We start from the raw sequence: 19,477 nt of genomic DNA on the forward strand, positions 1-19,477 counted from the left end.
CCTTTAAGTGAATGTTAAGAGTATGTTGCATTTTATATGGTTCTCAAATCATAACATTTTGGTTGACAAAGCAGGCATTCAGTCATTATGCAAGGAGTCATAATTTGTGATAGTTCATGTCTTTGGGGCATGGAGTCTTACAAGAACATAAAGAGTTAGGGTTGACATTTGAGTTAATTTTTGTATTAATAAAGAGCTGATGAAGAAATTGTTGAGTAGGCGCTGCTGTGAAGAAAGAGTTTGGACGATAAGCTAAGAAAAGCCTTTTTTTGTTTTGTTTTTCATCTCAGCATGGATATTTGAACTATTTTTTAATCCCTAAGTCTTTTTTGCCAGTGGTGACATAATCCCTCTGCAGAGGGGGCTGTGTGCCTTCACAGACTGTGGCTTCTTTGAATCTCCAGTGATACTCTGATGGTGAGAGGCACTCTCTGTTTAGTTCCAAAATGTGGAAGTTCCTTCAGGTTTCAGTTTTAATTAAGCATGTCTGTCCCTGCAAAATGAAAATGAAAAGCTCTTTGGGAAGAGTCAGTTCTTCTTCAGGCTCATTGAAAGGACTTGTTTAAGAGAAGTGAATGGATTTTGATCATGTTGGGTCTTTTCAAATAATGCCCAAAAGAAGAAAATACTTGCCTAAGCAAAGAGTGACATGCACATATTTTTCTGGTGTATGTATCTGTGTCTGTGAAAAATGTATTACTCCAGGCTCCTGTATTCCCTAAGAAAAGGTATTGCCTACATGTCAGGGCAGACTAGTGATTATCAACAGGACACTCTTACCTTTTAAATTTCTTCTCTTAGAAATAGGCTGTTTTTTTCTTATATCGATTGTTTGAGTATCTCTTATGCAGATGTCTTCATTGTTAAACAGAAGAAAAGTCAATTATTTGCATGACTATAATAATATAGCAGTTCAACTAAAATCAGTTTAACAGATATTTATTGGCTTTTTGTTCTAGGTAATAAACCACACTATGTAGTAGATGGATGAAGAAAAAAGATGTAAAATACAATTATTGCTTTGAGAATTAGTAGGACCCAGATAAGTGAATAAATATTGGATTTCTTTTGCTTTTGTAGTTATTCTAAAATACTATCTACAAATAAATACATTTTGAATGAATATTACTATGTCCTCTCTCTGTCCATTTATTATAACACAAGGGTGCTCCACTACCCCTATGGTCAGAAACTTCAAGTTCTATGTTTCTTAAGTAAATGACTATTTTTTAAAAATAGTTAAATAATTTAATATAATACTAACCTACCTTTAGCAGATTAAGCCATAACACTAGTGAAATATGATAAATATTGCAATAGAAATATGTATATCATGGAAAAGATACAAATATGAAGAGGACACACAATTCTACCTAATTTTAAATTGTGGTATGTTGATATTTGAGCTGGACTCTTCAGGACAAGTACATTTTCTGGACAGGTGAGGGACAGACATTGCTGGAAGTGGGAATGTAATGATCAGTGTGTTCATTCTGAGCGAAGAGGCATGGAAGTGTTTAGTTTATTTGAGGAGGAAGCAGGCACAGGTGTGGCCAGGCCTTCGGAAGCAGGAAGGGTGGGGTAAGTTGGGATGAGGATCAACTAGGTGACCCCGGCTGAACCGGGAAGGGCCTTGAAGCAGTGCCTGAAAAGCCTTCAGGAAAGCAACAGCATAAGTATATATTACATTCCTAAAATGCGCTGTGTCTGTGGCCGGCTTTCCTCACTTCTCCCAAGCTACTTCTGAATGCGTAAGTGCTTATGTTCTGGGAGTACAGAAATATTCATTAAGTGTACCTAAGATATTTTTTTACTTGAAACATTTATTTAGGGGGAAAGAAAACCAGTCTGCTGCTTTGTTTCTTTCTGTTTTTAATTAAACTGAGTTTTGGCAATCCTTTCTGCTGGGCTTTCCACATGGGACTGAACCTTTAGTGACTCATCAAAATTTGTTTAAATTCTAAAAACACTAGGCAGTTTAGATATATCATACTTTTTAAAAGCCTCATTTATTTAGTGCTACCCTTGAGCACAATAATATATACCTGAAAAACTTAAGTTTTGCACTGAGAATTCAATTTAATATGTTTGACCAGTTTCGAGGTACAGAGCGCTGTGCTAGGCCCTCAGTAGAGGGTGGAAACAGATTCACTGAACAGCAGTAATCCAACCTGAATATAGACAAGCCAGAAAATATAGGATAGACCGTATGGAAGAGGATATAGACCGTATGGAAGAGGATCCCAAGTGTAAAATCTACAGGGAATGACTGTTCACTTGGAATGATTATTTCTATTTCTAAGCAAGGAGTTTGCATCTGTAAGTGCTTTGCCTTGATAAAATTAATTTGTGATATGGATTAAGGGTTCAGAGACAAGTTTTAAGGCCAATGCAACCATTTCCAGCCAGTGATTTGTAAGCTGTGTAGCAGAGCACGCTAGTGCTTAGGGGAGTAGGAGTGCTTCTTTTCCAAACATCAACATGCAGCTTAGCAAACACTGAAGATTTTATTTTATTTTTTTTTATTTTTTTGGGGGGGAGAAAGAACGGGAGAGAGAGAGAGTGTGTGTGTGTGCACGTGCAAGGGCTGGGTGGTGGGGTGCCTAGGGGCAGAGGGAAGGAGAGAGAGAATCTTAAGCAGGCACCACACCCAGCATGGAGCCATCACTGCCCCTGAGCTCTGCAGGGTTCGATCTCACAACCCTAAAATCATGACCCTGAGGTGAAATCAAAAAGTTGGACCTTTAACCAAATGAGCCACTCAGGCACCCACAAACACTTAAGATTTTAAACTGCCCAAAGACAAAAGGCACAGCATAGGGAATATAGTCAGCGATATTGCAAAAGCACTATGTATGGTGACAGCTAATGGTGAGCATAGGGGAAAATACAGAGTTGTCCAATCACTGTGCTGCACACCTGAAACCAATGTAATATTGGGTGTCAACTATACTTCAATTAAAAAAGAACTCATCCATTGGGAAAAAATTATCTAATGAACTTTTAAAACTCTTTTTTCAATTAGGATGTTGGTCATTGGTCCACTCTTAAGATTTTAAAATATTCCTTCATTAATTATTTTTAGATGCTTTAAAAGTCTGAAAAAAAAAAAGCTGGTCAAGACAAAAAACAGTAGGGTCTTGAACATGGGTGGTGGTAGTAGGGATAAAAAGGAGATAATGACTTAAAGAAATACTACTGAGCAGTAAAAAAACAAAAACAGATTTTGGTAACTGTTTAATAAATAATTAGGAGTGATGATTCTGGAAGTCAGGAAAAAGGACAAGGTACATAGAAATCGGTGAAATATCTATTAGGAAAATCAAAGTTAGACAGAACTTTGGAAAATAGCCACATAAAGGAAATGAGAGAAAGATGATGGATCCATGAGGAGCAGAGAGGATGAGGGGAGCGTGGATGCTTCAGCATCCTGGTAGTCAAAGAAGGAGTGTCCAGAACGAGTGGGCAGAGAGAGCGGAGACTAATGGAGGCTACTGGAATTAGTAGTTACCTATGGGCCATTGACTGGTGATAAGAATATTGCAATAAAAACGGGCAAGCGAAAGTGGGTGGTAAAAAGGGGAAGGCGGTGGATGTAGAGGAACAGTTTGTGGAGTTGGTCAGCGAGGGAAGAAATAAGAGAAAGGACTAGTTTGAAGTCATGGCTGAGACCAGGAAAGGTTGTGTAGAATCAGGCACAAAGAGGAAAAAGACCAGGAAGAGGAAGAGATGGAAGACAGAGGCCACAGAGAAGCTTATGATTGCATTACAGTTTAAGAGACATTGCAATCAAGGCACAAAAGCATGGGTGGAAAAGGTATCTTTGTAGTTTATATAAAAATAAAATGATTTTATTCTCAGAGAATTATAACAGTGTCTGGTATAATCAATTATTCTGAAGAAAATAATCCCAAACTGCTCTAAGGTGATCTTTATTTAGTGTGATAATTTATTTAAGAATTACTGTAAGGCCCATAACCCTTTATTTCTCTGGCTATGCTAAATACTTTCTGTAAGTTGAACATAGGGGATATTTCTGAAGTGGGTACTAAGGTAATCATAAATATAGCCATGTCTCTGTGATAAATGCTTTTAGACCAATTACTGACATGCTCAATTGAATACTAATCCCTCCCATGAAATGCCTTTAATATAAGTAAAATGACAGCTGCTGTGCAGTAAAAGGACACAGAATGCTTTGCATTAGCTTGTCTCCAGGGTTACCATCTGTGCGGATCTGAAGTTTTAATATGTGGGATTTCTCCACCCTCTGCAAAGACTATATTTTCAGGCTAAGCATCAGTGGTGTGCAAAAACAACTTGGGAGGAACTTGCGCTATTTGGTCTGCATCCATGCTGACCTTAACCAATCAATTGTTCTAGAGAAACACATGTCTAGATCCTGTTAGAAAGTCTGTGTCATGATTGCTGACGTAGCTAGAATATCAAGATTGTTTGACCCCATTTTGCATATCTAAACAAAGATGTTAGTTTACGTATTTTACTACTAAATTATATTCTGGACAAAACTGAGTAGCAAAACATTTGAAAAATGGAATATTTCTACCAAGTTGCCATAATTAATAGTCTTTATTTCATATCCAAGTTTCAAAGAATATTTTAAAAATTATTACTAAAAAGTAACAACATTTAGAAGTTTGGAACCCATAAATATGATAAAAATATAGAAATAATATTTTTATAATTTAGAAGGAAAAGGGATATGGCTTTTAGTTCAGCAATCTGTAGAATTTTACATTTCTTGATTTCAGATATTTATTCTTTTTTTTTTCCTGCAAATGTTTATTGAGTACTTTCTTTGTCCCAGATGTTAGGATAGGCCTTGGGTTTGCTAGATTATATTGAGATTTCCTGTCTGTCTTCAAGGAACTTGCAACCTAGAAGGAAATACAGACCTGCGTTAAAGAATTAAACTGTTTTTAAACATCTTCATTGCATTCGGAGCAAGGTGTTATGAGAGAGCATAGGGGGCTGCACCTACCAAGGATTAGGAAAGTTTGGACAAAATGCTGTCTGTGTTGAGTTGTAATGGTTTGGAAGTTAGCCCAGCAGAGGGGGAAAGGGATATGTGTATAACATGTAGTGGGACTAACATGTGAATGGCCTATAAGCTAAAGAGACACAGGTGGATTCAGGAAAATTCGGAAAAGTCTGTTCAGCTGAAACAGTAACTTGTGGGGTGGGGGGGAAGTGGGGCATCAGTGAGAGAGGAAGGTGGGGAAGGGAAGCAGGTGTTAAATCATCTCAAGTCTTATAAACTGTCTCAAGGAATTGGCACTTTAATGTGAGGGCAAAGAGCAGTTAATGGATACCGGGGCAAATTTATTGTCATCACAATCTCCATCTTCCTCATTATTGTCATCATCATGGCAGTATCATTTATTTTAAAGATTTTATTTATGTATTTGAGAGAGAGAGAGAGCACGCGCGCGCACAAGCAGGGGAAGTGGCAGGCAGAGGGAGAGGGAGAAGCAGACTCCCGCTGAGCAGGGAGCCTGATATGGGACTCGATCTCAGGACCCTGGGATCATGACCTGAGCTGAAGGCAGACACTTAACCAACTGAGCCACCCAGGGCCCTGGCATTATCATTTTTTGAACTCCTCATATGTGCCAGGCAATATTAAGTCTTTTCATGCATTTTTTTTTTTTTACTTTTCATTGTGACTTTCCTTTGTAAGTACTATTAACATTTCTATTTTAAAAAATAAAGAAGCAAGGGAATATACTTAATTTTCTTGAGGCCAGAAGTTAGCAAGAAGCATAGCTGGAAATCACACCCAGGTTTTCCTGACATCACCATCCCTGCCTCTCTGTTCTGCTGTTCCCTAGAAAATGACTGCATCCCCCAAGGAGCCCTCAGGCTGTAGTGTGCTACAAAACAATGTTTTAGATGAGAACTGAATAAAGTGGGGCTACTTAATAAGGTTATTGTTATTATGCAGGCATGAGTAGATAGTGGACAACAGTGGTACGAATGGAGAAAAGTGGACATATTCTAAAGATATCACAGAGGTAGAATAACCAAGCTTAGTGCTTAATTGGATGAGTGGAATAATATTTCTGGCTTAGAATATTGAATACATTTCAGGAAGTGTATTTATAAAATTTGCCTGGCTTATTGGTACTCTAAAAAGCAGTAATGCCAGAACAATTAAGCTTATACATTGCTGGTAGGAATGTAAATTGGTACACCTATGAAAGGTAATCTACCAGTTTCTTTAAAATTAAAAATATGCATAGATTTGACCCAGAAACTTTACTTCCAGGTATTTACCCACAGACACGCATTTACATTGTATCATATATAAGGGTATACATTGTAGCCTTGCATGTAGTTGCAAATATCAGAAGCAAACTAAATCTCCTTTAGTATGAGATGGGCTAATAAATTAGGGTAAATCCATTCAATGAAATGATTTACAACTCTTAACAGTAATGAGGCATCTCTATGTGTGGATCCATAGGGAAATACTGTATGTAGCCTTATGATTACACATGTATGTGAAAATACAAGGTGCCAAAGAAAGTGTGTATAATAGGCTACCATTTTGTGAAAACTAACTAGATGGATAGTTGGGGAGATGAGTAGATAGCTAGGGATAGTTTGGTATAGATAGAAATCCAGAGAATATCTCTATGAGGATAAAGATACTGGGAGTAACAACAGTTGTGAAGGGGATCTGAGTAGATGACTGGGACAGAGGACAGAAAAGGGAGAACTGTTTATCTTCATTGTATGTCCTTTTGATTTTGCTCTGTATGCATACATTTATTATTATTTATTAAATTAACAAGATAATATAAATTATAAAAATTCAGGGCAGAACCCTCTTCTTTTTAAAAATCTTATCTCTAGAGAAACATCTATAAGATAAGGGGAAAAGGCAAACTTTTAGTTTGGTTTTCTTGTTTATTTTAAGGATTTGTCCATATATGTAACTAGAATTTTCACAAGAAAAAAAAATATCTTTCCCCAATGATTGACTTATATTCTCCTAAATCTCTGGAGGTCATGAAAGATCCTGAAATTCATAACACAAATATGAGACTATAAGAAAAAAGTTCATGTTCAAACCATTATTTTTCATTTCTTCAAGTCATATTGCTGCTAAAATACCACATTTTTTGTCCACCAGTTCATTAACAGCTGGAGAGTACTTGGTACTTATCTAGATGCTTTGGAATTTGGGCATAAAAAACAATTTTTGACCTTTTAAACTTACAGGTTATTGAAGCAAGTAAACGTAGTATACAGGAAAAATTATGTACACATTTTTATGCTCAATATATTTTAAGTACTAAATCAAATATAAGTTAGTTTAGAAAGAGGGCAGATCAGAAAAACCTGAAACTATGAGGCAAGAATTCATAAAGTCTGTGGGGCTTGTACTGATGCTTGAAGAATTTGGATACTTGCAATTAGAGAAGAAAGAAAAAGTCAGGCCACAGAGAAGAATCAGAACCTTGTAGTATAATCAAGGCACAGGAATGAGCATTTGAGCAAGGAAGTTCAACCAGAGTAGGGAAACTAGGTTGGTAAATACTGGTATTAGTTCATAGGGAAACCAGAAAGCAAGGAAGAGGTCTTTGATCTGATAATAATGAGGAAACCACTCTGTAAAACTCAAGATGTTCTAGTATTTCCTTGATTATTCATTTTCTAACATTTATTTTGAATCTTTAGCATAAAAAGTTTTTTCTCTACTTAATGCATTTTATTCTTCACTCTCTGCCCATTATCTCTTATAATGCCCTTAGTGGAATTAAACAAAATCCAATGGACCATTGGTCTTATCCAGTTTGAAATTATTCTGTAATATTTAGTATCATCTTTGGGCTCTAAGCTCTCTTTTTTCTAGGCAAAGCAAGGGCACTTCACTTATGGACACTCAATGGCGCTTATGGTCAGAACCTTTAATAATTTTCATTCTTCTTCCAAGTAATTTTTTATAGATTTACTGTCTTAGGTATGGAGTATATCAAAACATACATTTTTCATATGGCAGGTTATTTAAACTTATACTAATGGAATTTTAACATCTTAAAGATACAAAATCATTTATGTATTCATGGGACTAGGTTATGAAAATTCTTTTTTTACTTAAGTAAAATAACTTTACAGAAGTTCTTTCATGTTATATAACTAAATGGCAAGGTGATTACAATAAAATGAACATATTAGAATGTGGTATTCCTTTCACCTCAGTTTGAAGCCCCAAATTTATTCATGAATAAAATGATTAAAAGAATTATTTTGGTAAATATATAATCTCAATAATCCATTTTTGTGCTCAAGGGTTATTTACGTTTTTTTTTTAACTTTTCTTTCTTTCTTTCTTCCTTTCTTTCTTTCTTTCTTTCTTTCTTTCTTTCTTTCTTTCTTTCTTTCCTCCTTTTTTCCTTTCTTTCTTTCTTTTTTTAGTAGACTCCATGCCCAGCATGGAGCCCAGCGCAGAGCTTGAACTCAAACCCTGAGATCAAGATCTGAGTTGAGATCAAGGGTCAGACACTTAACCAACTGAGCCACCCAGGTGCTCCAGGTTATTCACTTTTTTTTTTTTTTAAGATTTTATTTATTTATTTGACAGAGATAGAGACAGCCAGCGAGAGAGGGAACACAAGCAGGGGGAGTGGGAGAGGAAGAAGCAGGCTCACAGCAGGGAGCCTGACGTGGGGCTTGATCCCAGAATGCCGGGATCACGCCCTGAGCCGAAGGCAGACGCTTAACCGCTGTGCCACCCAGGCGCCCCCCAGGTTATTCACTTTTTTAATGCATATGTCAAATGAGGGATCTTGTATTAAATTCACATACTATTTTCCTTAACATTATGCTAAGAGTGACCTCAAGAGAATAGTTGTCCCTCTGCTTGTAACTTACTATCATGCCTGGGCATTCAAACAAAGTCAAATCAATCCATATATTTTAAAAAGTTTTCCCTAATGTGAAAATACATTCTCTATGTGACAGTGAGACACGTGGAGGCTGTTAGTAATGTTAGAATTTTGCCTGAGAGCTATAAATTCATATTTAAGTGTGGAGAATGATGTTGGGATTTGCATAAAGATTGTGAATCATGGGGGCCCCTGGGTGGTTCAGTTGGTTAAGCATTTGACTCTTGGTTTTGGCTCAGGTCATGATCTCAGGGTCCTGGGATGGAGCCCCGTGTCAGGCTCTATGCTCAGAACAGAGTCTGCTTGAGTTTCTCTCTCCCTCTTCCCCTCCCCCTCATGCTCTCTCTCTCTCAAATAAATGAATAAATCTTAAAAAAAAAAAGAGAGAGAGAGCGAGAGATCATGAATCATCAAAATGTACAGAAAATTTAACCTGTCCTGAAGATCCTAAAGCTGTTTTTTTTTTTTTTTTTTGGAAAAGTTTCATTGATAAGCAATGAATCATTTAATGCCATTTAAAGGGAATAACAAGTCTACCACCAAGGCCTTTGAAAACATCACATCATAGTCTCTTTTGTGTTACAAAATTTAGTAAACTTTATTGACTGCCTTGTGGGTATGTATCCTTGAAGAAATAAATTAGGTAGTTGTAAAAATAAAAGATGATAGAATACCAAAATGAATGCCAGAGTGATTATTGTAATTATTATGAATGGCCACTGTGCATTTTTTTGTGTTCGTATATTTTATTCTTATAAACAGCTAGGTGTAAAATCTGAAAGAAATGCAATTTTCTAATATTTATTTTATTTTATAAATACACATTTAATATAAAGTTATCAAAATCCAAGTTGGTAGTTATTATAGGTAAAGGGTGTTGAGAAAAGACTGTATTTTTAAAATTTTTTTAAAATTATGATATGTTAGTCACCATACAGTACATCATTAGCTTTTGATGCAGTGTTCCATGATTCATTATTTGCATATAACACCCAGTGCTCCATGCAATTTGTGCCCTCCTTAATACCCTTCACCGGGCTAGCCCATCCCCCACCCCCAGCCCCTCCAAAACCCTCAGCTTGTTTCCCCAGAGTCCATAGTCTGTCGTGGTTCATTTCCCCCTCTGTTTACTGCCCCCTTCATTTTTCCCTTCCTTCTCCTAATGATCTCCCTGCTATTCCTTATGTTCCAGAAATGAGTGAAACCATATGATAATTATCTTTCTCTGATTAACTTATTTCACTTAGCATAATCTCCTCCACTCCCATCCATGTTGATGCAAATGCTGGGTAATCATTCTTTCTGATGGCTGAGTAATATTCCATTGTATACATGGACCACATCTTCTTTATCAATTCGTCTGTTGAAGGGCATCTTGGCTCCTTCCACAGTTTGGCTATTGTGGACATCGCTGCTATGAACATTGGGGTGTGTGTGGCCCTTCTTTTCACTACGTCTGTAATTTTTAACAACATTGCCAGCATCTTAGGAAAATTTCCTGAACTTTAAGGAATAAAAACAAAAAACAAAAAAACAAAAACCTTCCCAAGGAAAAACTAAACCAGGTAGAGTTCAACAGGGAAGGAAAACTTAATTCAAGACTTTTGGAATAGGGGACAGTGACTGATCTCAATTCTGCTGAAACAGAAGACGGGAGGGTTTTAAGTGCTAGAGTGAGCTAGTTGAAAAGTAACTGGAAGACGTTAGGAAGAAGTTGCTCAATGCGATCAGGCCATCTGTGTTTGCTCATTGATGCCTACAGAAGTTAGGCACCTATCCTCCCATCAAGACTGGGAGGTAGAGCACAATATTCTTTGGTGGTTGCATTTCCAATGGATGGCTCCCAGTCGTTGAGAAAGGCATTACTGGGTTGTACAACTGGCAAGAAACTGATAGATGCTTATCTCAAAGGGGCAGAGGAAGAATTTACAATTGCAAGCTTTCTATAGTAAACACTCTCAGAAAAGAGAGGTCAGGGGTCCAGAGTCAGGAGGAAGCCTGTCTGAAGTTGAGTCAGGTTGAAGGTGACAGTAAGAGGCTGTCTTTGTCAACCCTTCAGTTATATTAAGTTGTACCATATACATTGTAATATTTGGCCATTTTGACCTACAAAAACAACAGTTTCATTTGGTTTGATCAAAGATCCTGAGATCAAATTTCTTCACGTTATTCTTACATTCTGCAGAAGCAGGTAAATCTGGAATTGTTGCCTTTAATTATACTCTTTCTCACTCTAAGAAAGACTTAGGAAGGGTTTTCTATGTGTTTGCATACATGTATGTATATACGTGCATATGTTTGTATATGTATGGGTGTTTATCAAAAACAGGTTAAAAATTAAAGTTGCCAGAGGAGGAAAAAAAAAGTTAGGGTAAAAATGCAGACCTTAACACATCGGGCTCCTCTGCTGGGAGCCTACTTCTTCCTCTCCCACTCCCCCTGCTTGTGTACCCTCTCACTGGCTGTCTCTCTCTGTCTGTCAAATAAATAAATAAAGTCTTTAAAAAAAAATGCAGACTTTGAAGCCTGAATATTCTTAAAGAAATGTGACAAATTTGTTGCAGAGCTTCCCATAAGTTAAAGCAAAGAAAGAAGCATAATGTCCCCATAGGATTAAAGCAACTCAAAAATTGAGTATAGTAGTTTTCTTAGTGTTGAAACCTGGCACATTTTTGCTTTGAGTGCTCATAAGGGCAACATTTTTGTGTTGGTAAATATCCCACTAAACCTTATAACTGATTTCACAGGTCTGGATTTTGCTCGTTTATTTATTATTATCTTTAATGACATCCCTCCATGCAAACTGTTGGCGAAACCCTGAAGTATAATTCAGTAAAAGTAATTTGGTTACGTATTAAAATAATGGCATCCAGATACATAGCTCTCTAAAGATCGAATTAAGAATTAAGATTTAGAAAGAGGAAGAATGAAAGGAAAGAATGAAGGGGGGGTAAACAGAAGGGGGAATGAACCACGACAGACTATGGACTCTGGGAAACAAACTGAGGGCTTCAGAGGGGAGGGGGTGGGGGATTGGGATAGGCCGGTGATGGGTATTAAGGAGGGCATGTATTGCATGGAGCACTGGGTGTTACACGCAAACAATGAATCATGGAACACTACATCAAAAACTAATGATGTACTGTATGGTGACTAACATAACATAATAAAAAAATTTAAAAAAAAGACTAGAAAGAATTATGTCAGACAATAGTACACACTTTTTAATTTCTTTTTTTTGTAACTGAACCTTTGGTAAGAATCAGGTAATACAGATTTTGAGAGAGTTTGAAGTTACCAATTTTGGGAGGTGAATTGGGAGTTCCTCTGTCCTTAATAGATGGAAGTCCATATGGTTTAACAATTAACCAAGGGCAGGATGGACTTGAAAAAACCTCTTTGGGAATGTAAGAAGACCATTTAGGATATAGATCTTATAGCTGCATTCTCAACTGGCATACAGGGTCTATTAAAATTAGAATCCATTAGGATTATGGTTCTTTCTCTTTTCCCCTATAGTTGCTCATATGTCCTTGTATATACTCAGCAATTTTCAGAGTGCATTTTATTTTGTTTCATTTTTTTACATGATGGCATCTATGTTAGATAGTGAATTCTTTATGTGCAAAGACCATATTTTATTAGTCTTGTGTCTTTCATAGTTAGAGTCTAGTACATAATAGGGCACACAAAATATTTTGTTGATTCTATGAATGATTTAAGAAAACTGAAGAAGTTTGATGTTTAACATTGTATATCAAATATGTAAAATTACCAACAAACCATGCACTGATTGCACCTCACCTCTGCCCCATGTTTGTTACTTTGCAGTAGGTACAGAATCATAAGATATTGTGGTTGAGGCCACCGAGTCACAAACATAATGGCAGACAATGCTAGTTTTCTCCCAATACCCACTTTTATCCCCAGTTTCTAGCAGGCACCTTGATTTGTGGCTGCCTAGAATAATGGCTGCATTTCCCAGTCTCCAATAGAATAAGAGCGGCCAAGTGACTAAGCTCTGTCCAGTGAAGTGCAAGCAGAAATGTCATGTGTAAATTTCAGAAAGCATCCTTCTTTCCTTCCTCTTCTTGCTGAATGGAACACAGACACTCTCTGGAGCTCAGTGGCCACTTGGAACACATAGGGGGAACCACGTGTCGAGAATGTTAGAATGACAAGAAGGAAGCCTCCATTTCTCGTGTTTATAGAATTGCTGTATCTGCCTTGGACTTCTTAAGACTCAAGATTTGTTTATAGGAGAGAGAAATAAACTGTCTTTTCTAAGCCACTCTGAGTTTGGATTTTTTTTTTTTTTTACTTGCAGCCAAACCTAATGTTAGTAGTTTGATGCATATCTTCTTTAGAAATCCTTCCAAATCCCTAAGACTGGGCTTTGCTCAGTCTTTTTGCTTCTGTATACTCCGTGTAAACCTTTATTAGAACACTTACTCCATTTTATTATAATCATCCTTTTTTTACATAAAACATTCTTTGAAGGCAGAAACATGTCTTATTTGTCATTTATCCTTATCCCTGAACTGTACCTGGGATAGTGTATGTGCACATAGTATAGCCTCAATAAATGTTGTTTAATTGAACAGTACTGGGTTAATGACCTGAACTGAAGTCCCTGATACAGTGCCACAGAATTAATTGTGCCCTACGAAAATTATGGTTCAAGATCCTAGGACATAGTGCAGAGTAGATGCTCATAAAAAGCATGTGGAAAGATTAGGTAAATACATACTGGCTTGCCTCCTGCATGTTACTCAATATAAATGCTCATTTGCTCAGAAGTAGTAGTGAATGACTTTTTTTGTGACAGCTTTGGACATGATAATAACTTGTGCCAAGAAGCTTTTTTTTTTTTTTTAAATGTATGCGATGGCCAATTAGGATCTTTGTTTTGATCCTTTTAGCACAAGTGTATAAAACTAATTTAGAGAGCATAACTGATTGACCATATGGAGAAAAAAATTGGTGCATCTAAAAACACATTCTGTTCTTTCCCTGCATTCTCTACTTCAGGGAATGAACATTGTATTAATCTTTAAACTTCGTTTAATGGTAAAGCATTCAGCTTGTCATATAGGGTTGATTTAATTTTATCTGTGGCTTATAACATGTCTTATATTTTAAGAAAAATGTATTTTTTGTGTGTCTTATGCCATGACAAAACTATTGATCTGGATGAAATACGTTTTTGAAAAGTCACAGAGACTGGGTTCTACAGATACCATTTTATTTCTTTTCTTTATAGGTTACTTCAAACTGTAAGTGCATCATTCCAGCAGCAAAGCTAAAATTCCAGTTCCCAGTAGTCTTGTCTACTCGACCCACTCATTCCCTGTTCTGAAATCTAGAGAAGACTGCTCCACAAGACTCCTCCGTAAATTGCTGCAATGTCTGTATCTAATTTATCATGGTAAGTGGATTACCTTCTAACCTAATCCCAATGCATGCATATCCTCAAGAATATTGTGTGAGTACGTTCTACTGTCAGAGCTGGAGCAGAGAAAGTACTTCAGAAGTCTGGTTTCCAGAGATTGGTGTCCTGGGTTAAGGTAAGGAAAGCTACCTAGAATTAAAACTTTAACACTTTCAGCACTGTGGTATTGGGACTCTGGGAAGGGTCCGAGCCTTTTATGAATCCCAGTGACCTCCATGCCTTTCTTTCCAGACATCCTAGTGGAGAGATAAGTAGGAATTAAACACTCATTCAGTGGTCCTAGCTACTGTTATAATCCCAGCTACAGGAATAACAGGCTGTAAGGGATGCTCTAAGGATTGGATAGGTATTTTCTCGTCAGTACTTTTCTTCAGACTTCCTATTAACAGATCTACCCAAACTAAACTGAATAGAACTCTAATATGGAAGAGAAAATTCCATTATAGATTCATATCTTTAAATAGCTGGCATTCCGAATAATGTTTAACTTCCAGTTCATGTTTAAATGCTGTTTGTAATTTAAAATAAGGCGTATGAGGGCGCCTGGGTGGCACAGCGGTTAAGCGTCTGCCTTCGGCTCAGGGCGTGATCCCAGCGTTATGGGATCGAGCCCCACATCAGGCTCCTCCGCTATGAGCCTGCTTCTTCCTCTCCCACTCCCCCTGCTTGTGTTCCCTCTCTCGCTGGCTGTCTCTATCTCTGTCAAATAAATAAATAAAATCTTTAAAAATAAAATAAAATAAAATAAAATAAAATAAAATAAAATAAAATAAGACGTATGAAGATTTCTTTGGCATATAATCAACAACTTTTCTATGGCATCGAAGAGCAATACTAGTGGGGATGAATTGGAAGCCACGTTTTAGGACCTGGGATTTTTTTTATAAATATGAAGAGCTGAATAAGTGATATGATACAAGTTCACAATATTCAATATGTGAATATTAGAAAGACCTGGTAATCTCGCCCATTTTCATAGGAGCCCATCTCATCCTTGTCTTGGTTTGTACTGGAAATATAGATAGCATGAAAGACTGGTTTCTGCCACTTAGCTCTGTTTATTTTTAGTTAAGTAAGCAATTTCTTTAGGGCAATGGGTAGAATTATTTATTCAGATTTAGAGTAGTGTTTCCAAAGGACCCAGTTTTTATGGACTCCCTAGAACTGGATTCCTACTGGGTGCTAAGGATCTCAGTTTGAAAAAAAAAAAAAAAAAAAAAAAAAAAAAATAAAAAAGTTTAAAAAAAAAAAAAAAAAAAAAAAAAAGAATTAAAGAAGCTAAAATATATTCTGTAAAAATAAATGAAAAAAGTAAGTTATGAATTATTACTGTAAAACATTTTATATTATTAAAATAAAATCACCATTACAATAAGAAAAAAATTCTGTAGAATGTGTGAACTCCTGCAAACCCCTGGAAGATATTTTTTAAGAAATATTTATTTATTTGAGAGAGAGAGAGAGAACAACCAGGGGTGGGGGGGAGAGGAGAAGGAGAGGGAGAAGCAGACTTCCTACTGGACAGGGAGCCCAATGCAGGGCTCGATCCCAGGACCCCGAGATCATGACCTGAGCCAGAGACAGATGCTTTACCAACTGAGCCACCCAGGTGCCCCCAAACCCCTGGAAGATATTAAGGATGGATTTATTTAAAGAAATTTATTTAAAGAAACATGGCAAATGCATGTTTTGGAGATGAGCCTTCAAAAACAGGGTGCATGCCAAAGAAGAAAGAAAAAGATGAAGGTGGGGACAGGGAGGAGAACAAGGAGAAGGAGGAGGAGAATGGGGGGAAGAGACAAATAAGAATCAGGAGAGGGTGGAGGAAATTAAAACACAGGTATGATTGTCATATCTCAAGACAGGGTGTGGTGTGGTCTGGTTCCCAGAATCAGGACAGGGCAACCATTTGAACCTGCCCTTGGTACGTACCTCAGCTAACAGCTGGCTTGATGTGATGTAATGTTTTGGTCAAAGGCCATCCCTTCAATGTGATGTTAGGGCCATTCAAAACACAGTGAACTCCACAAAAAGAAGAGATTTTATGTTGTGGTTCCAGCCCAGTTGTCTAGCACAGCTCTTAGAATTTAGTAGCTATTCTATACATTTATGCTGTGCAAATGAGTGAAAAAATGCAAAATAGGTAATTCAATGGCAAATTAATATTTTCATTCTAAAAAACTTTTTGATTGTGGGATATCTTACGGAATTCACATATCCGAAATTTGTTAGAATTCTTTCCATCTCAAAGGTACAAATTTTACAGAAATAATTCTTGGATATTTCCATCCAATTGTACCCTTAATTCTGTCTACAACTAATGTTCGATGTTAAATTTCCATACAGAGAGCTCTTAATTTCTTTTACCAGTGTTACCCAACATTATACAACAGTGTGGAGTTTGGCACTAATTACATTAATTTAGTGAAATTGTTAGAGTCCAGAGTCTGGCTCTCTGTTTTAAAATTCAGAAACTAAGACATGAAAATATTGACAGACATTGGAAAAGAAACTGTTTTGATAGATACTTAATTTAAAATAAGATATGTAATTTTTAACTGCATGGTATGCTTGATTTGGCCTGACCAGTGCATTTTGTAGCTATTGTGAAAAACTACATGGGAATCTAAGTCAGAGGTTTGGCTGATGATCACATAATTATCTCAGGGAGAGTTATATGCTTCTAGTGTTCAAGGGAATCCAGATAGCGATAGGGTACACCTGGTGTGATAGGTCTGTCTCTAAGGATGTATCTGCCAGACACTCCCATCTATTTCTCAGGGCAGCTTCTTCATGTTTGGGAATTAGAGTAACACTGTCAGTCTATCTCTGTGATTCTTTAGAGCTCCACTTCTGCCAGACTCCCCTCTGTTTGGGTATCTCATTAATGTTAGTAGAGTTTATAGTCAAAACCCACTTGAATCTGTGAACAGTTTGGTCCGCTTGCTATGACATTGTACATATCTAACCATATCCATGTGTTCATTTTAAAAGTTAGCTCTGAGGCTTAATGGAATGGGGGTGCCTAATTGTGATCCCTGCATGCAACCGAAGATTTTAGAAAATACACATTCATGTTAACAACATGAGTATTAACAACTATCCAAGCAATCCTCCCAGATTTTCATACCTAGTATAAGAAAATTATTTTTTTTAATACATATTAAAAAAAAAAAACTTCGTTGCTCTAGTAGTTGTGGGTATGACATTTGAAAAACAGTATAAAATAATTTGGCCATTTCATACAGAATCTCCAAAAGAAATACAATCTAGGAAATGTCCAAATTTCTAGGAAAGTACACAGTGCCAGTCAGGTAAGGAGAGTGGTAGGAATTGATTTTAAGAATCACATGGTAACATACAACAGATGTTTCAGGAATCTTCCTGTTCAGTAAATAACCAGAGGGAGGCAATGATTGAATTGACTTTGGTTGAGATAGAGACAAAGGGATGTACAAAATCAATTGCAGACATCTATGAACAGGTGACAGATTCCAGGCTATGATCTGAGGGAAAGAATTGCTGTGGTTGCAGAGGTAATTAACAGGAGACATGAGAAAGCAGAGAGAGTTGAAAAGAGTCTGACTTTAAAGCACAAAGAAGGAAATGGTGTGATACCAAGGAGTATTTGAAAGGACTTCTAGTGCTTCTTTCCTGATAATCATCTTCAACCTGTCTGTTTTTGAATATTTTTATAAGATTATATGTAACATATATAATGTATGTATATATAATATATATGTGCATGTATGTAATGTTTCAAAACATTTGTTTCAAAACCTTCAATTTTTATGACATGAAAGCTAAGTAAATATTATCAAGAGCGAACATTTACATGGCATTTACCTTGTACCAGACAGTTTTTTTAGACACTTTGTGGATATTCACCCACATACTCCTCACACCACCTTATTAGTGATGTAGTGTTGCTATTTCCATTTCCACAAGTGGAGAATTCAGGCACAAAGTTTAGCAGAAAGTTGCCCAATATGGCACAGCCACTAAGAAGCAGAGTTAGGAAATGGATGCAGGCAGCCGGTTGGTAACCATAACCACTAAACTATCCGTATAAACAAATACTATCTCGTAAAGCGATACCCTTGCTATGTGCGTGTGGCTTCAAGGTGAGTGCCCGAGTTCCCATTTCCAGCCATAATGTTTCCCTTAATTTCCTCAAATATATATATCCTGGGGCCTCTCCTGGAAGGAAGTAAATATCTGGACCCGGGAACACTATCAGGCATTAGAACAGTATTGAGGGTAGAGTGGCGGTAGTGGACCAGCGCCCTAATTTCCTAGAGGACGTGAAGAGGTTGCTGCTATCAGAAACTTAGGTGAACCTTCAAAATTATATAAGGTGAGCTACCTGAATGACAAAATATAAATCTTAGTTCCACTTGTCATGTGACAGGCTAGGCGTTGTCAGTTTTTCATCACGGTACAGAGGAAGCACAACAGAGAGGTATCCGCACTTTGCTATAATTAAACTAAAATGACTCTTCCATTGCCCATCTCATGGAGACCCTCCACTACTAAATCAAGTACTTTCTACTCTCCCTGGCCCTACTGCATCCTGTTATATTAGTGTTACTGCACATATGTTAACCAGTATTCACAGAGAGATCCTAGTGGTGGCTTAACTGATTTTGCCAAATGTTGTCTTTTTGACCCCAAATTGTTTTTCGTTGTGACACCTGTGCACATTTCAGCTTTTGTTCACAGCATCTTAAAGACTGTGGCACCTGACAGAGGTGAAGGTAACTGAACTAAAGCCAGGTATGGGAGAAAGAAGACACTGGATGAATGAAAGAGGCCAGGTAGCCAGTCAAATATTGAGAATCTGTAATGTACTGTGCCCTAGGCTCACTACAGGGATGCAGTCCTAATGGGAAGTAATGACTCCTCCCATAGGAGCTCATCTCTTAGCCAAGAAGACTAAGTAATCAAATAACTGACGTAATGTACTAAGTGCTCTAAAAGGTACATCCAGGGTGGGGCACCTGGGTGGCTCAGTCTGTTGAGTTGCCAACTCTTGGTTTAGACTCAGGTCATGATCTCAGGGTGGTGGGATCGAGCCCCATGTCAGGTCCCACACTCCGCGGTTAGTCTA

General features: G+C 37.2%; 1 protein-coding gene across 4 annotated transcripts in view; it reads left to right on the plus strand.

Moving 5' to 3' along the window:
* LOC121101654 (oxidation resistance protein 1-like) overlaps positions 1-19,477 on the plus strand; it is a 485,929-nt gene that overhangs the window by 314,608 nt on the left and 151,844 nt on the right. For all 4 annotated transcript variants that reach the window (XM_040625572.1, XM_040625573.1, XM_040625576.1 and 1 more), the window contains one exon: positions 14,179-14,343. In XM_040625572.1, the coding sequence (XP_040481506.1) occupies positions 14,321-14,343 (23 nt within the window). In that variant the 5' untranslated portion in view covers positions 14,179-14,320. The remainder of the gene's footprint in view (positions 1-14,178; positions 14,344-19,477) is intronic.

This window comes from Ursus maritimus, unplaced genomic scaffold (assembly GCF_017311325.1).
Source record: "Ursus maritimus isolate PB19 unplaced genomic scaffold, ASM1731132v1 scaffold_9, whole genome shotgun sequence".
Classification (NCBI taxonomy): domain Eukaryota; kingdom Metazoa; phylum Chordata; class Mammalia; order Carnivora; family Ursidae; genus Ursus; species Ursus maritimus.